We start from the raw sequence: 20,012 nt of genomic DNA, 5'->3' as shown, positions 1-20,012 counted from the left end.
CCTCTTCGTTACTGCTGGAAAGCAGGAACACCAGATGAACCCCCACAGAAGCGTCCTGAAAGCTTAAAGGCTGTCCAGTGTGTGATATGTCATTGCAGCCTTCCATTCAACCTAACCTTTGACAGGAGGACTGTCTTCAATATTGTTGACGTTGTCTTGGGCTCGTGGTCGCAAGACTTTTGTATTTCTTAAAGTTCTCATCTTAGAAATGCAGAAGGCCACCAAGCTGCAGAGAGAGAGAGAGAGAGAGAGAGAGATGTTGTAGAGAACAGCATGAGGCCACCTTTCATCTCTGAGCAGAGCTTTCATTTATGGTGCATACTCAGAATCCCAGGAGCCCCATTCACAAAAGCTGTGACAGTGAACAGCACCACACTGGGTCCTGTTATTAAGTCATTAAAAAAAAAAGTAAAAAAAAAAATTAATAAACATCAGATTAGCTGGGCGTGGTGGTGCACACCTTCAAGCCCAGCACTCTGGGAGGCAGAGGGAGGTGGATCTCTGAGTTCCAGGCCAGCTTTGTCTACAGAGCAAGCCCAGGACAGCCAAGGTTACACAGAGATACCCTGTCTTGAAAAACAAAAACAAAAACACACAAAACAAAAAGCATCAGACTCACTAAGAATTATTTTTAAAATATCAGTTAATATTAGGATCCTTCAGGATACACACGTAATAGAGCATAAAAATGTGATATCGAAAAAGACAGCTATCTAACATCAAAATGAGTTACCTAACCAAGACACACACTTTGGAACTGGGCTAAGAATGAGAATATTCATGTATTTACAGCTTTGGACTGTCATGTTTTAGAAAGGGTTAGGAGTGAGTGGTCTCACTCCAGTGACGAAAGTGAGATCCCTGGAGCCCATGTAAAGGTAGAAGAAAAGAACCACAAAGTTGTCCTCCATCCTCCCCAGGTGCCATGGAACCTGAACACGCATGCACACACACACATGTACACACACACACACACACACACACACACACACACACTACCAGCCACAACAATAAATACATTTCTACTTAAAAGAAGACAGGGTTTTGAAATCTGCACAGCGTCTACATCCTCCAACTTTAAGCATGGAGGCGAAAAACATGTAAGAAAGCAGCACGTTTTCACAAGGATCCAGTCTATGACACAGTTTCAATGAGTACCCGTATAACGCTCACTTAAATGTGCCACAAGCACTAAAATGCCTAGCCTTTGGGGCAAGGAAGCTCTTTGGGGGAGATAGCTGCTGGTGTCTGAGTGCTGGCTGGGTCATCAGCTGTGGGAGGTGCTTCACTCGGAGAGCTCATTCTGTGCCCGTGCTAACCAGGGTGGACTGATATCCGAGCTTCTGAGCTTGTGGAGGAGCGAATCACAGAAGAAAACAGACTAGCTCTCTTTGGTGCTCACTCACACAGCCCGCCACACCACCCTGCCATTCCCACGGCACGGGCCAGAGAGCTCCTAAAGAGATAAATGCTTTCTGATGTTTTCTATCGGGTTTTTTGGAATGTATTTATTTTGTGTGCATGTCTTGCTTGAATTGTATATGCGTACGACATGTGTGCCCACGGGTTGTTTTTAACTATTTGTTTGAAGCTCTGTATACATAGTCACGTGTGTCGTGTGTAAACGTGTGTACGTGTGTACGTGTGCCTGTAGACATCTGCTCTTCCTCTGGAGCTGGGGGTTCTGGCAGTTGTGAGCCCTATCACACGGGTCCTAGCATACAAGCTTGGGTGAGAACATAAGCAGTGAAGCGGGCGTCTACCCTTTTGATAAACTTGTGATTCAATAGGAACCCAGTTAAGGAAACATTAAGTGAAACTGAAAAAGAAAATCAAAGCGACTCATTCAATTTAGCTTTAAGAAGCAAAAAAAACAAAAAACAAAAAACAAAAAAAACTACCATTCAGCACTTGCTACAAGCTGTTGGTGCTGAGAGGCTCCTTCTGTGCCCTTTCAGACAGAATGGGTGGGAAATCAGAATGCTGACACAACACTGGAAGTCATGCTAACAAGAGACGGGCCCAGGAAACTACATTTTGGAACCCAAAGTGAGCAATAGGAGCCAGGCATGATCTTCTTGCATAGAAGATGAAGGTGAAGGAAGAAGAGAAGAAGAAAAGAAGAGGATGGAGGAGGGGAAGCAAGAGAAATGGAGGGGGGGAGGAAGAAACGAGAAAAATCTACAAGACCCCAAGCTCAAAATCTATTGACATAAGCCATGCCAGCTTACCTTGGAGATTCTGGCTTCTTTTTCATTAGGATGTACTCTAGATTTGGGTGAGAGGAAGCAGGAAGAGTCAAAAAGAAAATTGAACATGTCATAAAAAAAACCATTCATGTTGCTTTCTTCTTCTAATCAAGGATATTTCAGTTTTTTTCATTAATTAATTAATTTATTTACTTTACATCCCAATCTGAAATTCCTCTCTCTCCTTCCCTTCCAGTCCCTCCCTCTCACCTCTCCTCCCCTTTCCCTTATATCCCCTCTCTTTCTTCTCAGAGAAGGGGAGATCTTCCATGGATATCAACCCGCCTTGTCATGTCAAGTAGGACTAGGCACATTTTCTATTGAGGCTAAACAAGGAGGTCCAGTTAGGGGAAAATGATCCAAAGGCAGGCAACAGGGCAGAGATAGCCCCTGCTCCAGCTGTTAGAGGTCCCACGTGAGGATCAAGCTGTACCTCTGTTACATATTAAACCGTTCCCTGGCAACCAGGTTCCTTCCTGTACCCCACAGGAAGTATCTTCTCTTCACTCATGGTGCCTTTACTCACATAGCATTCCTAGCTTGTTAGAGAGGCACTGGTAAACTCTCTTTTACTAAGAGAAATGAAGAAGTCTAGATTTGTAAATTGACTGCTGGAGAGCCAAGATAACATGGACTCTCCAAGCAACCTAAGACACAATATCCTACTAATGGTGTCTTCCATCAAGTGACATCTTTTAAAGATGTCACTAAGATGGTGCTCTACTGGCTTTGGATCCCTCCACGATGTCAGGTCAGGAGACATGTGCCACCAAATACTCCTTACCCTCCATTTCTAGTCAAAGGCCTTTAAAACCCCCAATAACCCCTTCCCCCCTTCCAGGGGAAAATAAACCACTTTGGGCCAAGAAAGGGAACATATTTGCAATATTTTATCCAATTTCTATATCCTTTGGAGGCTACCCACAAGCTGTGACCCTTTCTGAATCAGCAGCCTGAGGTGCTTGCTGCCAGAGCCAGCTTAACTAATCATCATCAATATCCAAGTTCTAAATATTAAAGGGAACTATCCCATACACTTATTCTTCATTTTCTGCCAAGTCATATGAAACAAGTCAGTAATGACTTCATTTGTGGTGTCTTGAAAAATAGAAAACATACATACAGAGAACAATAAACAAACTGAGGAGGTTGTATTTTAGGAATATATATCCATATACATGTATGTGTATGCATGTAACAGTTAATGTAAAAAGAAGGAATCAATTTTAAAAAGACCAAGAAGTGGTATATAAGAGAGTTTGGAGTAGAAAAGGGGAGCAAGAAAATGACCTAATTACAATCTCAAAAAAGTAAAAGAATAACATTTTAAGATGGCTGTGAAGAGAGGCTTGACTCAGTGGTTAAGAGCACTTGTTGCTCTTGCAGAGAACCCCGGTTGGATACTTAACGCCCACATAGTGGCTCACAACTAAGGTTAGTGAGCATTTCTAAAATGTTAGAAATCACATCAGTGCTTAGTAGGTCCTGACACGTAGGCTGGAATTTAGAAAGGGATATAATACATGTCTTGGACTAGGAAACATGTATAATTTAAACCCCTTAGCGAGTGGAGTTGCTTGGAGGCAGTCAGAGTGGGTGGGAATCCGTGCCATAGTTCCTTGGTCTGGGAAATATAAATGAATCCTGACTTCTATCAAAGGGCTAAATAAGATAGTGGAAGTGCCACCATTAATGAAATGTGTAAAGACACCATTAAGCAAGAATAGTTGTGGGCTCAGCGTTTTCCAACAGTCAGTATCTTTGCCCTGATACCATTCTCCCTAGAAACCACGCTGTATCCATTGTCTGGTCTCATAAGAATGGGAAGCCATGCTATGAGCACTCAGAGGGAGTCTTAGGATTCTGTCATTTACAGTTAAAGCCCCCCCCCCCCCACTGGGCAGGCTTGCTCAGTGGATATAAAGTGGCTTTGCACCCTTCTGCAGGAGTAAAACATTTTGCTTTACAAAAATTCTCTGGGTTTGTGGTCATTTATCAATGATACCCCAGACTTATTTTACTGTTGGGAACCACCTTAAAATTACTTACTTGCAATTACCACTGTGCTCACAAAAAGTAGAAGCAGCAAGGCAATGGAGACTCCAGCATAGAAACCTTTTGTCTTGGTCACAGGTAGATTGCTTCCTAGGGAAACAGCAGCAAACTGAAGAAGCACCAAGAGAGAGGAACAAAAAACAAACTCTAGACCTTAACATAGTCCTCACCTTTATTGGCCTGTGGCTCATCTAGAAAATGCAATAGGACTCAAAATCAGAGGTAGTTGTGCACAGTAAAACTCTGAGACAGTGTGAGTTCAAAGTGTATTCGAGAACAGTGCAAATATGACCTATTTTGCTCAGAGTAAATACACGCATGTATACCTCTGTCAACATTCTAAGGAATACGTCATTTGTGTGATTATATTTGCATTAAGTCGGTAGGCTATGCCTCTACCGAGAAAAACAATGGGTCTGCTCTAAAGTTGACTTGCTTTGACCTTACCCCAATATACACAGCTGCTGGGTCTGACCATTTATCATAGACCCTATTTTCTCGTAAAAGGCAATTCTAGATTCTACTTTTTTTTTTTTTTGAAACAGTGCCTCACTTCTCACTTTGTAGCCACAGCTACCCTGGAACTCTCCCCTGTACGTCAGGCTGGCCTCTAACTCAGAGATGCACCTGCTTCTGTTCCCTGATGGCTGGGATTGAAGCCGGATGCTCCATACCAGGCAAGATCTACATCTTTATAGAACCACTCAGGAGAAGCTGCTCACGGATGCTGTCTGATGAACACCCTGTGATCATACAGAAGCAGATTCCACCCTTGTGCCCTGGTACGGGTGACCAGGATCACCACAGATGGACTAAGCATGAGACAGGCTGGGCCTCAGCTTAGGCCCTGTCATAGCTCAGCACTAGCCTAATACCCTAAGCAGAGCCCCGGAGATGCTCTAACTGCAGGAAGTGGAGCATGAGGTCAGGTCTTTGCCCGTGTCTGAGCCTCAGCTCTGGATCACAAGCCTAGCTCCTCTGCTCAGTCAGTGAGACCATGGACAGGTTAGCTCAGCTCTGTGAGCTCTGTCTCTACAGCTACAGACAGCAGGTTCAGTAGGTGCTCAGGTAAGGTACTCTCAGGCACTTCTTGACAAACACTCTAGGACATATAGAAGAAAATAAAGTTGTTTGTCATTCTGACAAGGTCTTCTAGGCTGGTCTGGAACTCACTGGTTGACAATGACCTTGAACTTCTGATCCTCCTGCCTCCACCTTCTGAGTGCTTGGATCACAGCGATCGTGCCCATGTGAACATCTGCTTCATAACATATTCCTGATTGTTTTTTCACCTAATGCATATTTATTGTGAGATTCATGGAGAAGCAAAATTTTAAGTAGTAGATGATGGTAACACACATGTGAAGACCTTAACTGTAAATCTGTTCATACTCTTCTCCACCCCCTTTGTGTTAGTAGTAAGGCAGAGCTTTGCCCATATTCCTGATTTTTGAATGACAGTAATGGCTAACATTTTTCAATCATCTTCATATACAACTTTCTTCAATTCTTTTCACGAGACGAGGTCCAGGAAGTTGAGCTACCGGTTCAAGAAGTATGCTGCTGTTGCTAGGCTTAGGGATTGCACACCTGTAATTCTAATTCTTGAGAAATGAAAGCAGGAGGGTCTAGGGTTCAAGAACTTTCTAAAATGCATACCAAGTTAAAAAAACAGCCTGTTCTCCAGGAGACCCTGTCTCAAAAATAAAAACAAACCTGCAAACACAACCCCTAAAACTCAACAGACAGCTTGACATCATCAGAGCCTAGACATTGCTGCTCCTTGTTTTGAATTCAATTGAATGCAATCCTTTCCTTCTTTCCTTCTTTCTTTCTTCCTTTCTTTCCTTCCTTCCTTCCTTTCCTTCCTTCCTTCCTTCCTTCCTTCCTTCCTTTCTTTCTTTCTTTCTTTCTTTCTTTCTTTCTTTCTTTCTTTCTTTCTTTCCTTCTTCCCCCACCCTGAGACAGGGTTTTTTCGTGTAACCCTGGCTGTCCTACATTGCCTTTGTAGAAGGGTGGCCTCAAACTCACAGAGATCTGCCTGCAGATTTTCACTGCAGACCCTAAACGTATTTACACATACTCTACAATGGCTTGAAAGTTAAACAACATTGTCCTATATTATGCTTGCTCAGAACATCATGCTAACTGCTTAAAATTTCACTAAATTTCCTCAGGAAGTTTTGCATCTTACCCTTTATGTCCTGGTCTCATAGAAATGAACTCTCATTTTTGTTGTTGTTTATATGTGAAAAATACATGCATATGCCCAGGTTTATCTATACACTTATGGGACCAAAAAAGTTAATTGAGAGACAATTTAAGGTATCACCTGACTTACACTTGCACATGAGCTGAGGATGGCAATTTCACAAAAGCTACATGCACCTCCAAAGGTCAGGATGACTCTACTCAGTGACTGGAATTACCACGACACCTATGATAGTGTGTTCTTAGCTACTACGTCACTACACCTCGACTTGGGTCAGAATTGCTTTAGAAATTCCTGTCATATCACCCACAAGCCAACTTGTCTCATACAAAGTGAGAACTAGGATTTCCTGTGGCAGAGTTGTCATTGACCTCCATTCACATGTCAGGGTGTTTCTGAAATACTTATTTTGTAACAAAGATTACAAAGATTATTTTCTATTCTTTCTGTCTGGCTATGGCTCTGGTATTGATTTCTCTTTCTGATAAGTATCTGCAATATATTAGCACTTTATATCACGACAAGTTCCTTAACTGCCTTAAAAAAAAAGATGACAAATGCCTGCCTATTTCTTTCTAATTTTAACAAATGAGGGGCATGTCTTCAGGGAGTCCACACTCACTGCACCATTCCAGTGAATGGAGACACTATAGATCCGTGGAAGTCCTTAATTACTGGTGCTCAGAATGAACAACGTTGGATGGCTCAGAGTCTTCCTCAATTTTCATGATTCTCCACTTACAATTTACTCATTCTGGGAGCAGTCGCAAGGAGCCAAAGACAATGACTCCATTTAGGTGATATCTATAGTCTAAGCTCTGTTTGTGACTTGGGAACTGAAATAATAAGACCTTCCACAAATAAGAGTAAGTGATTCAGTAAGGAAGTGTGATGGTGAGCCAGGAAAAAATTGGAATTCAAAGCTGACCCTGTCTGTTAGCAAAGTTACTTTTACAGCCGAGGTCTAGTGCATAAACGCTTAGACATGCATGCATAGGGTTCAACACCGTGCTGGAGACTATCAGCTTTGGTAATATTATTTTTATTGTGTCATGGACAGAATAAAGTGCAACTCACTTCACCGATAATATCAAACCATTTATGCAGTGAGAAGCTTTCAATACCTTGTCAAAGGGTGTACAAGCTAGGATCTAATAGCTGAATTACAAGCTGTATGTCTCATAATTATCATTTCCCCAGTCTAGCGATGACAACAACCAAAAAAAAAAAAAAAGCCTTTAAAGAATTAAATAAGTCAGAATGTAAGACTCCTGGAAAGTACATCAATCATAGGCAGGTGGTAGACCATGTGAAAAATCAAATTCCTCCTTGTCTTAACATTTCTTGTTTCTATAAATGTTCACTAACTGAAGGCTGACATGGGTTCGGTAAGGACTTATCCCAATTTCTTCTGGTATGAGGCCCAGTCACCAACTGTCTCGATAATCCTGCACTGCAACTCCAATGACTGATTGGGTCTGTACGCTCTCCCTTGACAATGTTTGCATGTCAACATTTTATCAAGGGAACCCCCACTCTTCTTTCTTCTTATATCCCAGAAAAGAAGCATGTCACTGCTGCTGCTGCAGATGCTTTGAATTTTTATATATTTTCATTTTTTCTTTCTGCCTGGAAACAGTTCACACTAAGGATCTTCCTTTCAAAAGTCAAAGGTCACCATTATCTAATACCATCTGTCTTTGTAGATTTCACCCAATGTCTGTTTTAAATGGATTGATGTAAAGAAATGGCTGGCAAAAGGCAAGCCTCGTGGGGATACGAGTACCTCACAAAGGCAACTTTTGAAGATAATGAGTCACACACACACACACACACACACACAGAGAGAGAGAGAGAGAGAGAGAGAGAGAGAGAGAGGAGCTGATGAGGGTCCTGGGACACTGTGTTTAAATCACAAGAAAATGTAGACTTGGTTGTTAAGGATAAGGCAGAGTGCCTCTTGAGGACTTTTAAACACTGACCCATGAAAGAACTTCTACTGTTGATTAAAGGCTACTGTTAATATTTTTATGCAACCAGACATGGTGACACAGGCTTTTAACCCCTCACCCAAAAAGCAGAGACAATTGGATCTGTGTGTTTGAGGCCAGCCTGATCTACATATGGACACCCAGACCAGCCATACTCTACTGTGTGGCCTTGTATAATGAACAAACAAACAAACGAATGAATGAATAAATAGCAAAGTACAGGGCTGAGCAATTACAAAATAACAGTCTGAATTTACAGCCTATAATAGACAGCCTATTACAAGCTTCTCTTGTCAGTGTAAGCCATAACTAAAGGGGCTTAGGAAATAGCGTATGAAGACAGTTTAGCCTCATAATTCAAATTATTATTATTATATTTTAATTAAAAGCTGAAAGAAAATCAGGATGTCCACATTAAAAAAGAAACTTTTTATTCTCAGAACTGGGCTTCCATGAACTTCTCACTAGTAGCCACTGAACAAGTGTTGAGAGAGAAACTTTTCTGTGTGGCCACTTATGTATATAAAATAATAATTTTCTTAGATGATCTGAGATCTATTTCAAAAACCTAAGGCAGGCAAAGAGGGAGGAGGGCTTCCCATTTATGCAAGTGGCCTGTGCTCAGAGGGTCAGCTGACCACTGTTGAAGCCAGCTCATCTGAGCAGCATCACCTTGCATTGCTTTTCAGGTTAGAGCTGTTACAGTTTCACTGTGTTGAGAAGAGGTATTTTAATGTTACACGATATTAACTCGGAGTCAGAGGATACATTTTAATTCAAGTCACTTCATCTTAAATAACACTCCCTACTGTGTTTCAGGGCAGAAAGGTGAACACAATTTCATGGGCCAACAAGTCTGTCCCGAGTACAGTTAGGACATTGGACACTGACTTAGCTCATGGTCTTGCACAAAGGGTAACTTTAGCTTCACTCAAGCACAGAGAAGGTATCCTGTGCTTCAAATGGCACTTAAGCCTTGGTGTGATGAGACTTACTTGTGTTCTCAACACTAGAGAGCTAGAGGCAGGGGGACCAGGAGGGCATGGCCATCAGAGGACAGCCTGAAATACATGAGATTATGTCATTAAAAAGAATAAAAAGCAAGGGTTTAATCACAGCATGTTTATAAGAACTTCCTTGTTCTAGGAGAAGAACAAATTACCAGCAAACAGAGAACTTGGTCACTTGTGAGACATAAGCAAAGAAGCAAGGCAGGCTCACCTGGTTGAACTTGCAGTGAGATGTTCAGGTTCTGCACGCCATTCCATCCCTTTGTTTCCACTCGACAGCAGTAGACACCACTGTCACTCTCAGCGACACTCTCTATTGTCAGGGACACATTTCCTTGAAGAAGCTGACTCTTCAGCTGGTAGCGGTTGTTTGCCCGGTAGTTGATTCGGCGACCATCAGTCCAGAAAAGCATTTGCCCACATTTATCAGAAGCACATCCCCCTCGACCCCAGCACACGAATGAGAGTATACGAGTCGCTGGATACGAACACGGCAGTGTGACAGGGTAACCCGCCTCTCCACGCACTTCTGTGAACGATGCTAAGGCGGCTGTGGTGAAGAAGGGGAAATAGAGAGTAAGCTCCCAACAGTTTAGGATGATTGTATTTTTACTTTTCCATTTTTCCTTTTTGTGTCAGTTGAGGATTAAACTTGGGGCATCAGGCATGGGAAGCATGTGTTCTACCATTGTGTCCTAGCCCTAGTCCTTCTGTGCATTTTATTTTCCTTTGTAGAGTCTTGGTAGCTTAACATTTCACTCTAAATAACATACTATTCTGTATGATATTCACTCCATTTCTTGCCTCTCCCCTCTCTCTGTCTCTGTCTCTCAGTCCCTCCCCCTATCGCCCTCCCCCTATCTCCCTCCTTTCCCCTCTCTCTTTCTCTCTGTCTGTCTGTCTCTCTCCCTCTCTTGGTTTTTGTTTGATTTTCTTCCTTTTTGAGACAGAGCTCACTATGTTGCCTTGGAAGGCCTAGAACCCACCATATAAAATAGGTTAGCCTGGAACTCATAGAGATCCTCCTGTAACCACCTCCTGATTGCTGTGGCTAAAGGCACCACTATGCCTGACCTGCTGGTTTGTTTTTCATTCAAGGTCTTGTTCTATAAGTAAGGATACACTTACTATCCTCCTGCCTCAGGTGTCTGAAAGATGCAATTACAAGTATACACCCCTGAGACCAGCTTTAATTTAATTTTTAAAAGTTGTTTATTTTTTTAGATCAGATTATGATTGCTTCATTTCCCCCTTTTCTATCCTCCCCTGAAACTCTCACATGCAGTCCTTTTTGCTCTCTTTCAAATTCATGGCCTCTTTTATTCAGTAATTGTTGTTACATACATATTTGTGTATGTATGTATCCTGAAACAGATAAATACAACCTGCTCCATCTCTGTGATGTTACTGTATATCTGTATGTATATTCAGATCTGACCATTTGGTATCAGATAACCAACTGGTGAACTCTTCCCTGAGCAAATCTGTTGTCAATTGCTTTTAAGTTGGCCTTTAAAGGAACTGTGAGGGCTGAGAGAGTAGCTCAATGTTGCGGTGGTGGCCTCATTCGTGCCAGCCCTGGGACGGATTCCCAGTGTAGAAAATAAACAATCCAACCAACAAACAAGGAACACAACACAATGTACTGTGATTTTCACTAACCAATCACCTATACTCAGACCTAAGCTGTGAGTCTGCACATGACCTGAGAAAACAGAGTCCTCATTTTATGAATGTATATTTCATACTGAGACACACAGTACTTGATTTTTACCTTATATTTTTTCAGGGTCATAAATATAAAGCGTGGCATTATAATTAAATTATAGAAACATGTGATAAGAAATAACTTTATCCCATAAACTTACACACAGTCACCCAATCCTTACTTTTCTATCACATGCATGTACATGTACTCACCCCTCACATACTCTTGTGATTTTAACTTTTTGGCCATCAACTTTTAAATACCTACAAGTAAGTAATTTCTTCAGAGCGCCAGTAATTTCTTCATGTGTCTATACAAATGGTAAACAAATCTTAAAAAGTACATTATTTCTGTGTTGCATGCAACCTCCACAACACTGCCAGCTCACCTACTCACTCACCTGGGAGAAGCAGTAGGAGTCCTGAAATAAAGACTTGACGATGCATCCTGGCATTGACCTGGAGGAAAATAAGAAGACACTCTCATTGGCTGTGGCACTCAGCATGTGCTATCTAGTCATGTCTTAATACTCCAGAGGCAACTTATCTTTTATCCCCAGTGACGTGGATCCCATGGGCCTATTCTACTGGGCCAAGAAAACCCACATTCAAAGGTTTTATCCAGGGCTCTGTGAGTTCCCAGTAGTGGAGGGCTGTTTGCCCTTGGCAGGGAAAGCTGTTCTCCATAACAGCCTTTTCTTTCCCAGTCCTCCCCCACATATACCCACCAATGTCACTCCTGGTCTTGGCACAAATAAAGCAATAAACAGAAAACTGAAGGCAGAGGTTAGAGTGTGTTTTCTTGGTAGACCAAGTTTCTGATGGCAAACAGAGCTGTTTCTGCTCACTGCCACAGTGGTTCGTCTCTAAGCCTCACTCAAGTTCCTCAATGTGAAGCATCACTCAATTAGTGGGGCCACATACTCGTGAGAGATGTCCAGCTACACCTAGAATAAAAAACGCTGGGTACAGATCTAAACCTTCCATTCACAGAGCCCTCCATGGCTAGATTTTTCTCCTCAGTAAAATAGTACTAATGTTTGTTCAGGTTTTTGAACATACATTGTAAAAAGAGAAGCTGGGATATTTACTTATAGGCACCTAATCCTCACAGAACCCCTAAGCTTTTAAACCTGTTCATGGAGGATGTCACATGTCTTCAGATTCCAACTTCTAGGTTTCAACTTTTGCTTCTTAATTGCTAAATCATAACAATACTATTTTTTAAAAAATACAATTTCATTAGCTCCACTTCTGGTCAAAGGGTTCCATGACTTTCTCTCAGAGAGGAAAGGGTGCACTCTTTTCTAGTCTCTTGAGGCTAGGAATGGCTGTCATGAAGACACTTCTGATGAGCTTAGCATCAGGCCTGGGACCTCACACTAATAGCCTTTGTACTTGGAAGAGATCAGTGCCCCAGTGCTGCAAACTGCTGAGATGTTTTTTGCATGAGGAAGTTTAAAAATTGTTTCTTAATTAATTGGGAAATTTTAGAGCTCTAAAGGCTATGTGTGTATCAGCCTTATGGCTTTTATCAGATAAAACTACTTGGTGTTCTAGATTGGGCATGGTGGCATAGATTTTTAATCCCATCTCTGGGGAGGCAGAAGCAGGCAAATCTCTGTGAGTTCAAGGCCAAACTGGTCTATAAAGCAAGCCTAGGGCAACCAAGGCTCTGTAACACAGAGAAAAAAAAAATATAGAAAGAAAGAAAAGAGAAAAACAAAACAACCCAAACTAATAAAAACCAAACCAAACAACAACAAAAACTACTTGGTAACACACAGCATAAGCCATTCTTTCCTTTTGGGTTCTACTGAGGACAGGGCAGGTACATGAACAGTCACTGCCTCGCTGCTGCCTTCTTGAAACAGGCTCCCTGCCATTGAGCCATTCCATAGCTGTTCTATGGTTCAAGTTTATACTCCATACAAATCATTTCTTACAAATATTTCTTAATCTGCAAACCACAAAAGTCAATGATTGGGGCTGTAATCGTTGCTGTGCTTTCACCTTCTTGGTTCTATTTCTATATTTTATGCAATATTACATATTATTTACAGAAATAGACCTAAAGAACATGGCTGAATCTAAGAGTACTAGATAATTTTCTATAGGTTCTTCTTATATCACATGTTAAGATTGCTTAAGAAAGTGTGCCTGTAATCCCAGCACCTGGGGAGACAGGAAGGCATATCTCTGTGTGTTCAAGGCCAGCCTGGTCTACAAAGCAAGTCCAGAACAGCCTCGTCTGCACAGAAAAACCCTGTCTTGGAAAAAAAAAAAAAGTTTGCCTAAGAAGACTTTAATAACTCATCTATGAAAGTTCATTATTCCATTTAAACAAGGATCCACCTTCCAAGAATCCATAGAATTCTATCAGATGATGGTTGCTTTAATATCCAGAGAGTCATTTTTGTCTCAGTGTCCCACATAGAATCCCATATCATTCCATATGCAAATCCACACCATACAGAAACTCCAAGGAGCACTGTCCTCATTGCTTCTCTCCAACATGAGCCTGCAGAAGACTGTACTTACCAGGCAGCAAAGAGCCACAGCTTCTTGTTAGTCTCTCTCCTGGTCCTCTGCTGCTGCTGGACTCCTCCAGAGCTGCTGGGGGATAAAGACAGTCTCTGGCAGAATTCCATCCTTATCTCCTGGCCACACCTTTACTTGTGTTATTTGAAAATTGAGTCTCTCCAGTTCTGCAATCCACCTACTAGATAGCATCTACACACCAATATAAACAGACTACAGGAGAGCTTAAGTAAGGGGGAGCATTGCTAACGTGCCCCTGGGCTGTTTCCCAAGCTGCAGCAAAGATCTGCACTTGAGGTGTGACTCTAGGCCTGGGGACCATCCTGCTTTTGAGATAGCTGGAGAGTGAAGGGACTTTGACACCTGGACCCATCCTCTCAATTACCAGAAAATAAACTGTACTCCAAAAAGAACGTAGAAACCAGGAGTTCCTGGAACAAGAGCAGAAGGGACCCCTGGCTTTTATTATACTTTCAACTAATATCTTTTTAATAAATGTTTACCAGCAGTCCATACTTGGACTGAGTTGCAAAAAGTATATCTAACTCACAAACTCTGCTTCCAAAAGTTTAGAAGAACCTGAGGTGGTATGTGCTAGGGAGCAGAAACCAGTAGATCTCTGTACTGTATGGCAGCATTAGTCTACAGAGAGAGTTTCAGGCCAGCCAAGGCTGCACGGTTATATGAGATCTTTAAAAAAAGCTGATGCCACACTTCTCCAGAACCAGATGCACCTTTCACTTTTACTAGGTTGTCCATAGAGGCTCCCAGAGTGTGGGGATTGTTTAGGACAGGGAACTATGTGACCTCTTTGCCATTTGGTATCTACAGGGTGTTATGCTGTTCAAACAAGAGGGTTTCCAGAATGAAATATGAGTTTGGAGGATGTTCTCATTCCCCAAATCCAACCAACTTGGTATAGTATCTAAAGATACCAAGGGCAGAGTTTTGAGCTAAGACTCCTACTGGATCATCAACATCTCATTGAATGCATCTGTTTTGTTCTGTTTGAGATAGGGCTTTCTCTGTGTAACCCCGACAGTCCTGAAAGTCTCTATGTAGACCAGGCCAATCTGGAACTCAGAGATCTGCCTGCCTCCTGCCCCCAGCCCTCCCCAACTGGTGCTGGGTTTAAAGGCATGTGCCACCACAGCCAAGTTCATCTCACTGAATGTGAAGACGCTTACTAGACACCCATTTGGGGAAGTCAGAGGGGTCTAGAAGATTTAACATTAGGCTTCACCCAACAGAGTCTGACTAATGATCTCAGTTTTGACTGGGGATGTTGTTATTGTCATTTGTTTGTGTTTCCTCTTTTATTTTGAGACAGGGTCTCACTCTGTAATGCAGGCTGGCCTTCAACTCTTTTGTAGCCAAGCATCCCTTAAACTTCTGATCCTCATCTCTACATTTGTGCCGGGTTCCTGGGTGAGTGCCCGTGGAACCTGTGGGTTCCACTGCACTGAAGGTCCAGCTCAGGACTCAGGCATGCTTGGCAAGTGCTCTAAAGTGAGCCACATCCCCAGCCGGGATGGTCATCTTACAAAAACTTTCCACACAGAAATTAAGATGCCCTCGAGTTCCTGGGCAGTGAACTGCCCACGTAAGGAGCAACTGTACATAATGGATAGTGTATTTTGCAAATCACCACTCCGGGAATGGGTAATCACAAATATCCACTCTGCTTGTTAACAGTGTGCACTTATTAAGAATAACTGTGGGACTTCAAATATTTTCAGGAGCCATGTGGTGGCGTATCCCTGTGATCCCAGCACTCAGGGAGACAGAGGCAGGCGGATCTCTGCCAGTTCTAGGCCAGTCTGGTCTACAAAGCAAGTCCAGGACAGCCAAGGCTACACAGAGAAACCTTGTCTCAAAAAGACCAGAAATTTTTTTTTCAAGAAATGTAAATGAAAAATATTACATGACTTGTTTCCAGGAACCTTTTTTTTTTTTTTTTCAAAACCATCATATCTCAGTGGCACCGTATTTACACACATGTGTCTGTAGAATGGAAATGTGTCTGGGGGGGCAAGTCACAAGACTCTTCAAAGTCAAGAAATTTTCTGGTAGAGAAACTGGACAAAATAAAAGAACTTTTTGTTTAAAGCTCTTCATTATTAAAAAATAATTTTCTTTTTAACGTTTTTCAAATTTATTTTTTTAATATGAGTGGAAAGGGCTGAGTATATGTATGTGCACCATGTGTACAGATGAGCCCACAGACACCAAAAGAGAGCCTTGGACCTTCTGGAACTGGAGATCCATGCTATGAGCTGAGAGACTAGCATAGGTCCTCTGCAAAGGCAGGAAATACTCCTATCCACAGAGCCATCTTTCTTGTCTTGAAGCTCATATTTGCGTATCATTTGAGTGTTTGAGAAGAGTCGCTAATATACTAACATGTTTAATGGAGGTTTTGGCTTTTCATTATTTTCATTTCTGTGTGGATACACAAGTGTGTCTTGCTATGTAGACCAGGCTGAGAGCATATTAGCAATATCCCTGCTGAAAACAGAAACTTCACTCATGTGCTAGAATTTCACTCATGTGCAACCACACCCAACTAAACATTCAAACTTGAGGAACCAATCCCAGGATTCCCATTAAGGACTAAGACTCAGGTAACCATACCATGCCAGTTTCTTTGTTTTCATCAAGGCTCCATGGTGTATACTCTGCTGGGATTGTGGGGAACTTGGATGAATTACAAGGACAAGTGATTTTGCTGCAGATCCAAATAATTTCAGGATAAAAAGTTGAACAACAGCAACAACGCAAATATCAGACAAGATCTGTATCTCTCCAGGCTGCTGTAAAGCAATTAGCTTCAGGCTGGACGCCCTGCCCAGAGTGTCCTGGTGACACCTTGATGGAAAGAATCAGTGGGAACAGTGTGAAATGTCAGGTTTCAAAGTCTTCACCTGAAATTCCAGGGTGATGAGGCTGCTGCATGTGTAGCAGGAAGTTTCAGCCTGAGGAGGGTAGTTGATGTCACTGTTGGAAGGAACAGTGAAGACTGCAGAGAACTTCACTGAGGCCTAGAGCAGACAGGCCTTAAAGGCCCTCACAGTCAGCACCAGAGCCTTCCTTCTCCTTCAGCTCAACTGGTACCAAGTCCAGAGAGGTTGGACAAGTTCTATGGTCCACTTTAGCATGAGGGACTTGTTCCATCCCAGCAGAGGTACTGATGCAGAAATCTGTTATAGAATACATGAGCAGCAAACAGTCTTCCTACAGTGGCTCAGTAATTTTACTTTTTCACTGAAGAGTTTTATGTGCAAGGTCAGAGCACAGCTGAGCAGTAATGACATAAGTATGTCACAGATGGCAGGAGGGAGACACAGCATGGTCATAGCAGTGGTGTCTGTAACAGCACATGTCAGCAGCATGATAATGTCTGTCAGCAGGAAACTAGGTGAATAAATGTGCTGTATCCATGCTACAAGCCATGAGCCTGATTCATCATCCTGGTATAGGACAGCCTAAGTCAAAATGATAGTAAAAAAAAAAAAAAAAAAAAATCAAGGTTTAGATTCAGTCACACAGGAGGCTTCTGTGTGTGCATACAATGTCAGGGAATAGCATTGTGTGCAGAAATTTTTAGTGTCTGGGCTCAGAGTGGGCAGCATGGAATGGGAAGAGTTTGCAAAGGGAGTCATGATTTCATACATGTTTTCTATCACTTGATTGGTGTCCTGTATAGATGTGTATATATAAATGTATTGAAAGGAAGTAATGTTAAATATTAAAACAACTCCTGAGCAGTTTGAAATGTACAAGCTTCTTTTGTGTCAAGGCTTTTTTATTTACTTTATTGGGACGGTTCAGTCACCACTCTCTTGTCTAAGGAACAGACAACTAGCTCAGTTCTCAGAATGATGTGCCATTTTCATGGGTAGGAATGCCCATTTTCTGATTGCCAACTTCCATCAGCCTGTCACTCCATGTTCACAGAAATGATGCACAATTCCCCCCAAGGCAGAGGTTCTGTACCTAAAGAATCAGGACCCCGATGTGTGGAAACTGACGGCAATGCAACAGACTCAGCCTCCGACCAACTGAGTTACAAGCCCTGAGATGCTCTGTATCTCAGCAGGCTCTATTCACTATGCAGTCCAGGTTGGGCTGGAACTCACGGTAGTCCTCCTGCCTCAGCCTCCAAGTCCTGGGACTACAGGTGTGACCCAACACACCCTACTGGTTTGTTTCTGGAGAAAGTGTCTCACTGCTTAGAATGTCCCGCACTCTGTTATGTAGCTCAGTCTGGCTTCAACTTTTCAATTCTCCTGTCTCCATCTCCCTCCTGAGCTTTTGATAGACAGGCATTAGAGGAAGCAGCACTTTAAATGGAGCACTGAAGCTGTGCCTACACAGAGCTGGCCTTTGATTTTTCCTGCCAAGTGCTTTCTTTTTCACATCCTTAAACTGTGTCCAGCTGCTGCTACTATTTAAGGTAAGTAAAGGCCTGGACCTTTTCAGTTGGAAAAGGAGTACAGAGATCCAAGGATGGGCATAGTGATGCTGTTTGTAATAGCTTATGTGTGGAAGCAACCTGAATGTCCAACAATGGGGAGTAAGGTAAGAAATTTGACATATCCAGGATGCAAGCAGTGAGCCTAATCACACAGCCCCATAGAGACTGCAGGCAATCACATGCTAGAGAGAAAATCAAAGTTCACAATTGTGTGTGCAAGCATTTCCAAGGAACAACAGTGTGTGGACATCTTTTAATGTTTGGGCTCTAGGAAGGGGAGCTAGAGAGTGGGAAGAATTGGCAGGAAGGTCATGCTTTCACAAATCTTTCATGTGGTTTGAATGCATTGTCATATAGATATGTGTTTGTGGCTATAAACATGTTTTTGTTTTAATCCTATGTGTGGGATGAGGAACCGATCCAGAGAGTCCACAGCAGCAAACTATTTGCCTCTGAGAGGATCTCTTTGCCACCTGTAGTTAATTTAAATCTGAGGACTAAATGCCAGAGCCCAGAGAGTATGGAGTAGCTCTGAGAAAGAGCAAGGCTGATGCTGTTTCCCCCCCCCCCCCCGTAGCTCCTGGCTGCTGTTGTGAGACAAGAAATTGGAGATCTCCTACAGGAGGATTGGAATGGCTCCAAAGAATCCAAGGACCCTAACCAGCAAGAAGCAGCTAAGAGAACTGTGTCCCCTCTCCTACTCAACCTTTCTCTCAGCTACTTGGTGTGGGGATGTTGGAAGTGATTATTACCTCTCACTTTCCTAGCGACAGTCCTTGGGGTGGGTTGGGAAGACGTGAACTAATAGCCGTCACCTGTGAAGGCCGGCAATGTACCCTCCACGTGTTTTCAAGCTCAAGGGTGCAGCCTACAGAAGAGGAAGAAAGGCCTAGACCACAGGTTCAAGACCCTGACTCAGTATTAGCATCACATGGCAAGTGTCAAGTCAACAAGTGCTCAGGTCCCACCCTCAACACAGGAACATTACCATCTCTGGAGTTACATTCTGAATTTAATTTTCTCTTTTTACAGAAATCTCCCCCAAGAGTAGCCAGAAGTGTGAGCCACTGAGTTGTGCAAATTGATTGTGGGTGTCTTTGTGTGCATGTTCTCTTGTTTTAAGACTTATAGTACATGAGCTAGGGATGTAGATCAGGAATAGACAGCTGATGTTGCATGCAAGAGGCGTTTACCCCATTGCCTGGCCAGCCAAGCCTTATTGATCATATGGAGTGAGAAAAAGGCCCTGTGTGTTAGGAGTCTCCTTTAGTCACAAACTAGCCTGGTGTCCTGGTCCAGGCCCTTTCTGTTTTCTGGGTCTCTGTTTCCTCTTCCATCTAAGGGTGGCCACACAAGCCTCTGGCTTTCTGGTTTCAGGAAAATTACTCGCTGCCTTGAAAATAACTTTGGAAGGAGGAGGACCTCTTCTAACAGTAAACTGGAGGAGGGGCATAGGAGGACAAGAGAAAAGAAAGGTGGGATTGGGAGGGGCCAATGGAGGGGACTACAGAGCTGGGATACAAAATGAATAAACTGTAATTAATAAAAAAATAAAGAATTTTTTTGTCTTTTGTGGTGTTTGTTTATTTTTTGACTTGTTCTTTCCTTTATTCTTTTTTCTTTTTAATTTTATTACAATTTATTTATTTTGTATCCCCCTGTAGCTCCCTCCCCTCTCCCCTCCCAATCCCACCTTTCCTTGCCCTTTCCACCCTGCCCCTTCCCCAGTCCACTGATAGGGGAGGTCTTCCTCCCCTTCCTTCTGATCCT

The 20,012-nt window shown here is 42.6% G+C and overlaps 1 protein-coding gene across 1 annotated transcript; it reads right to left on the bottom strand.

Annotated features, from left to right (window-relative positions):
- Positions 1-29: 29 nt before the first annotated feature.
- On the bottom strand, positions 30-13,875 carry LOC129675490 (hepatitis A virus cellular receptor 1 homolog). The gene is made up of 6 exons (XM_055605476.1): positions 13,766-13,875; positions 11,622-11,683; positions 9,729-10,067; positions 4,299-4,394; positions 2,232-2,268; positions 30-226 (listed from the first exon to the last, which is right to left on the bottom strand). Exons 1-6 carry the CDS (start codon positions 13,873-13,875, stop codon positions 112-114), a joined length of 759 nt encoding a protein of 252 aa, XP_055461451.1. The 3' UTR covers positions 30-111.
- Between the last annotated feature and the right edge of the window lie 6,137 nt (positions 13,876-20,012).

Source organism: Psammomys obesus, unplaced genomic scaffold (assembly GCF_907164565.1).
Source record: "Psammomys obesus unplaced genomic scaffold, mPsaObe1.curated_primary_1811, whole genome shotgun sequence".
Classification (NCBI taxonomy): Eukaryota; Metazoa; Chordata; class Mammalia; order Rodentia; family Muridae; genus Psammomys; species Psammomys obesus.
This window is presented reverse-complemented; position numbering and strand designations above follow the sequence as displayed.

Coding starts and splice junctions, on each gene's coding strand:
- LOC129675490 (XM_055605476.1), bottom strand. CDS start 13,875: ATGGAATTCTGCCAGAGACTGTCTTTATCCCCCAGCAGCTCTGGAGGA. Junction 11,684..13,765: donor CTGTGGCTCTTTGCTGCCTG/GTAAGTACAGTC, acceptor ATTTTCCTCCAG/GTCAATGCCAGGATGCATCG. Junction 10,068..11,621: donor CTACTGCTTCTCCCAGGTGA/GTGAGTAGGTGA, acceptor TCTTCACCACAG/CCGCCTTAGCATCGTTCACA.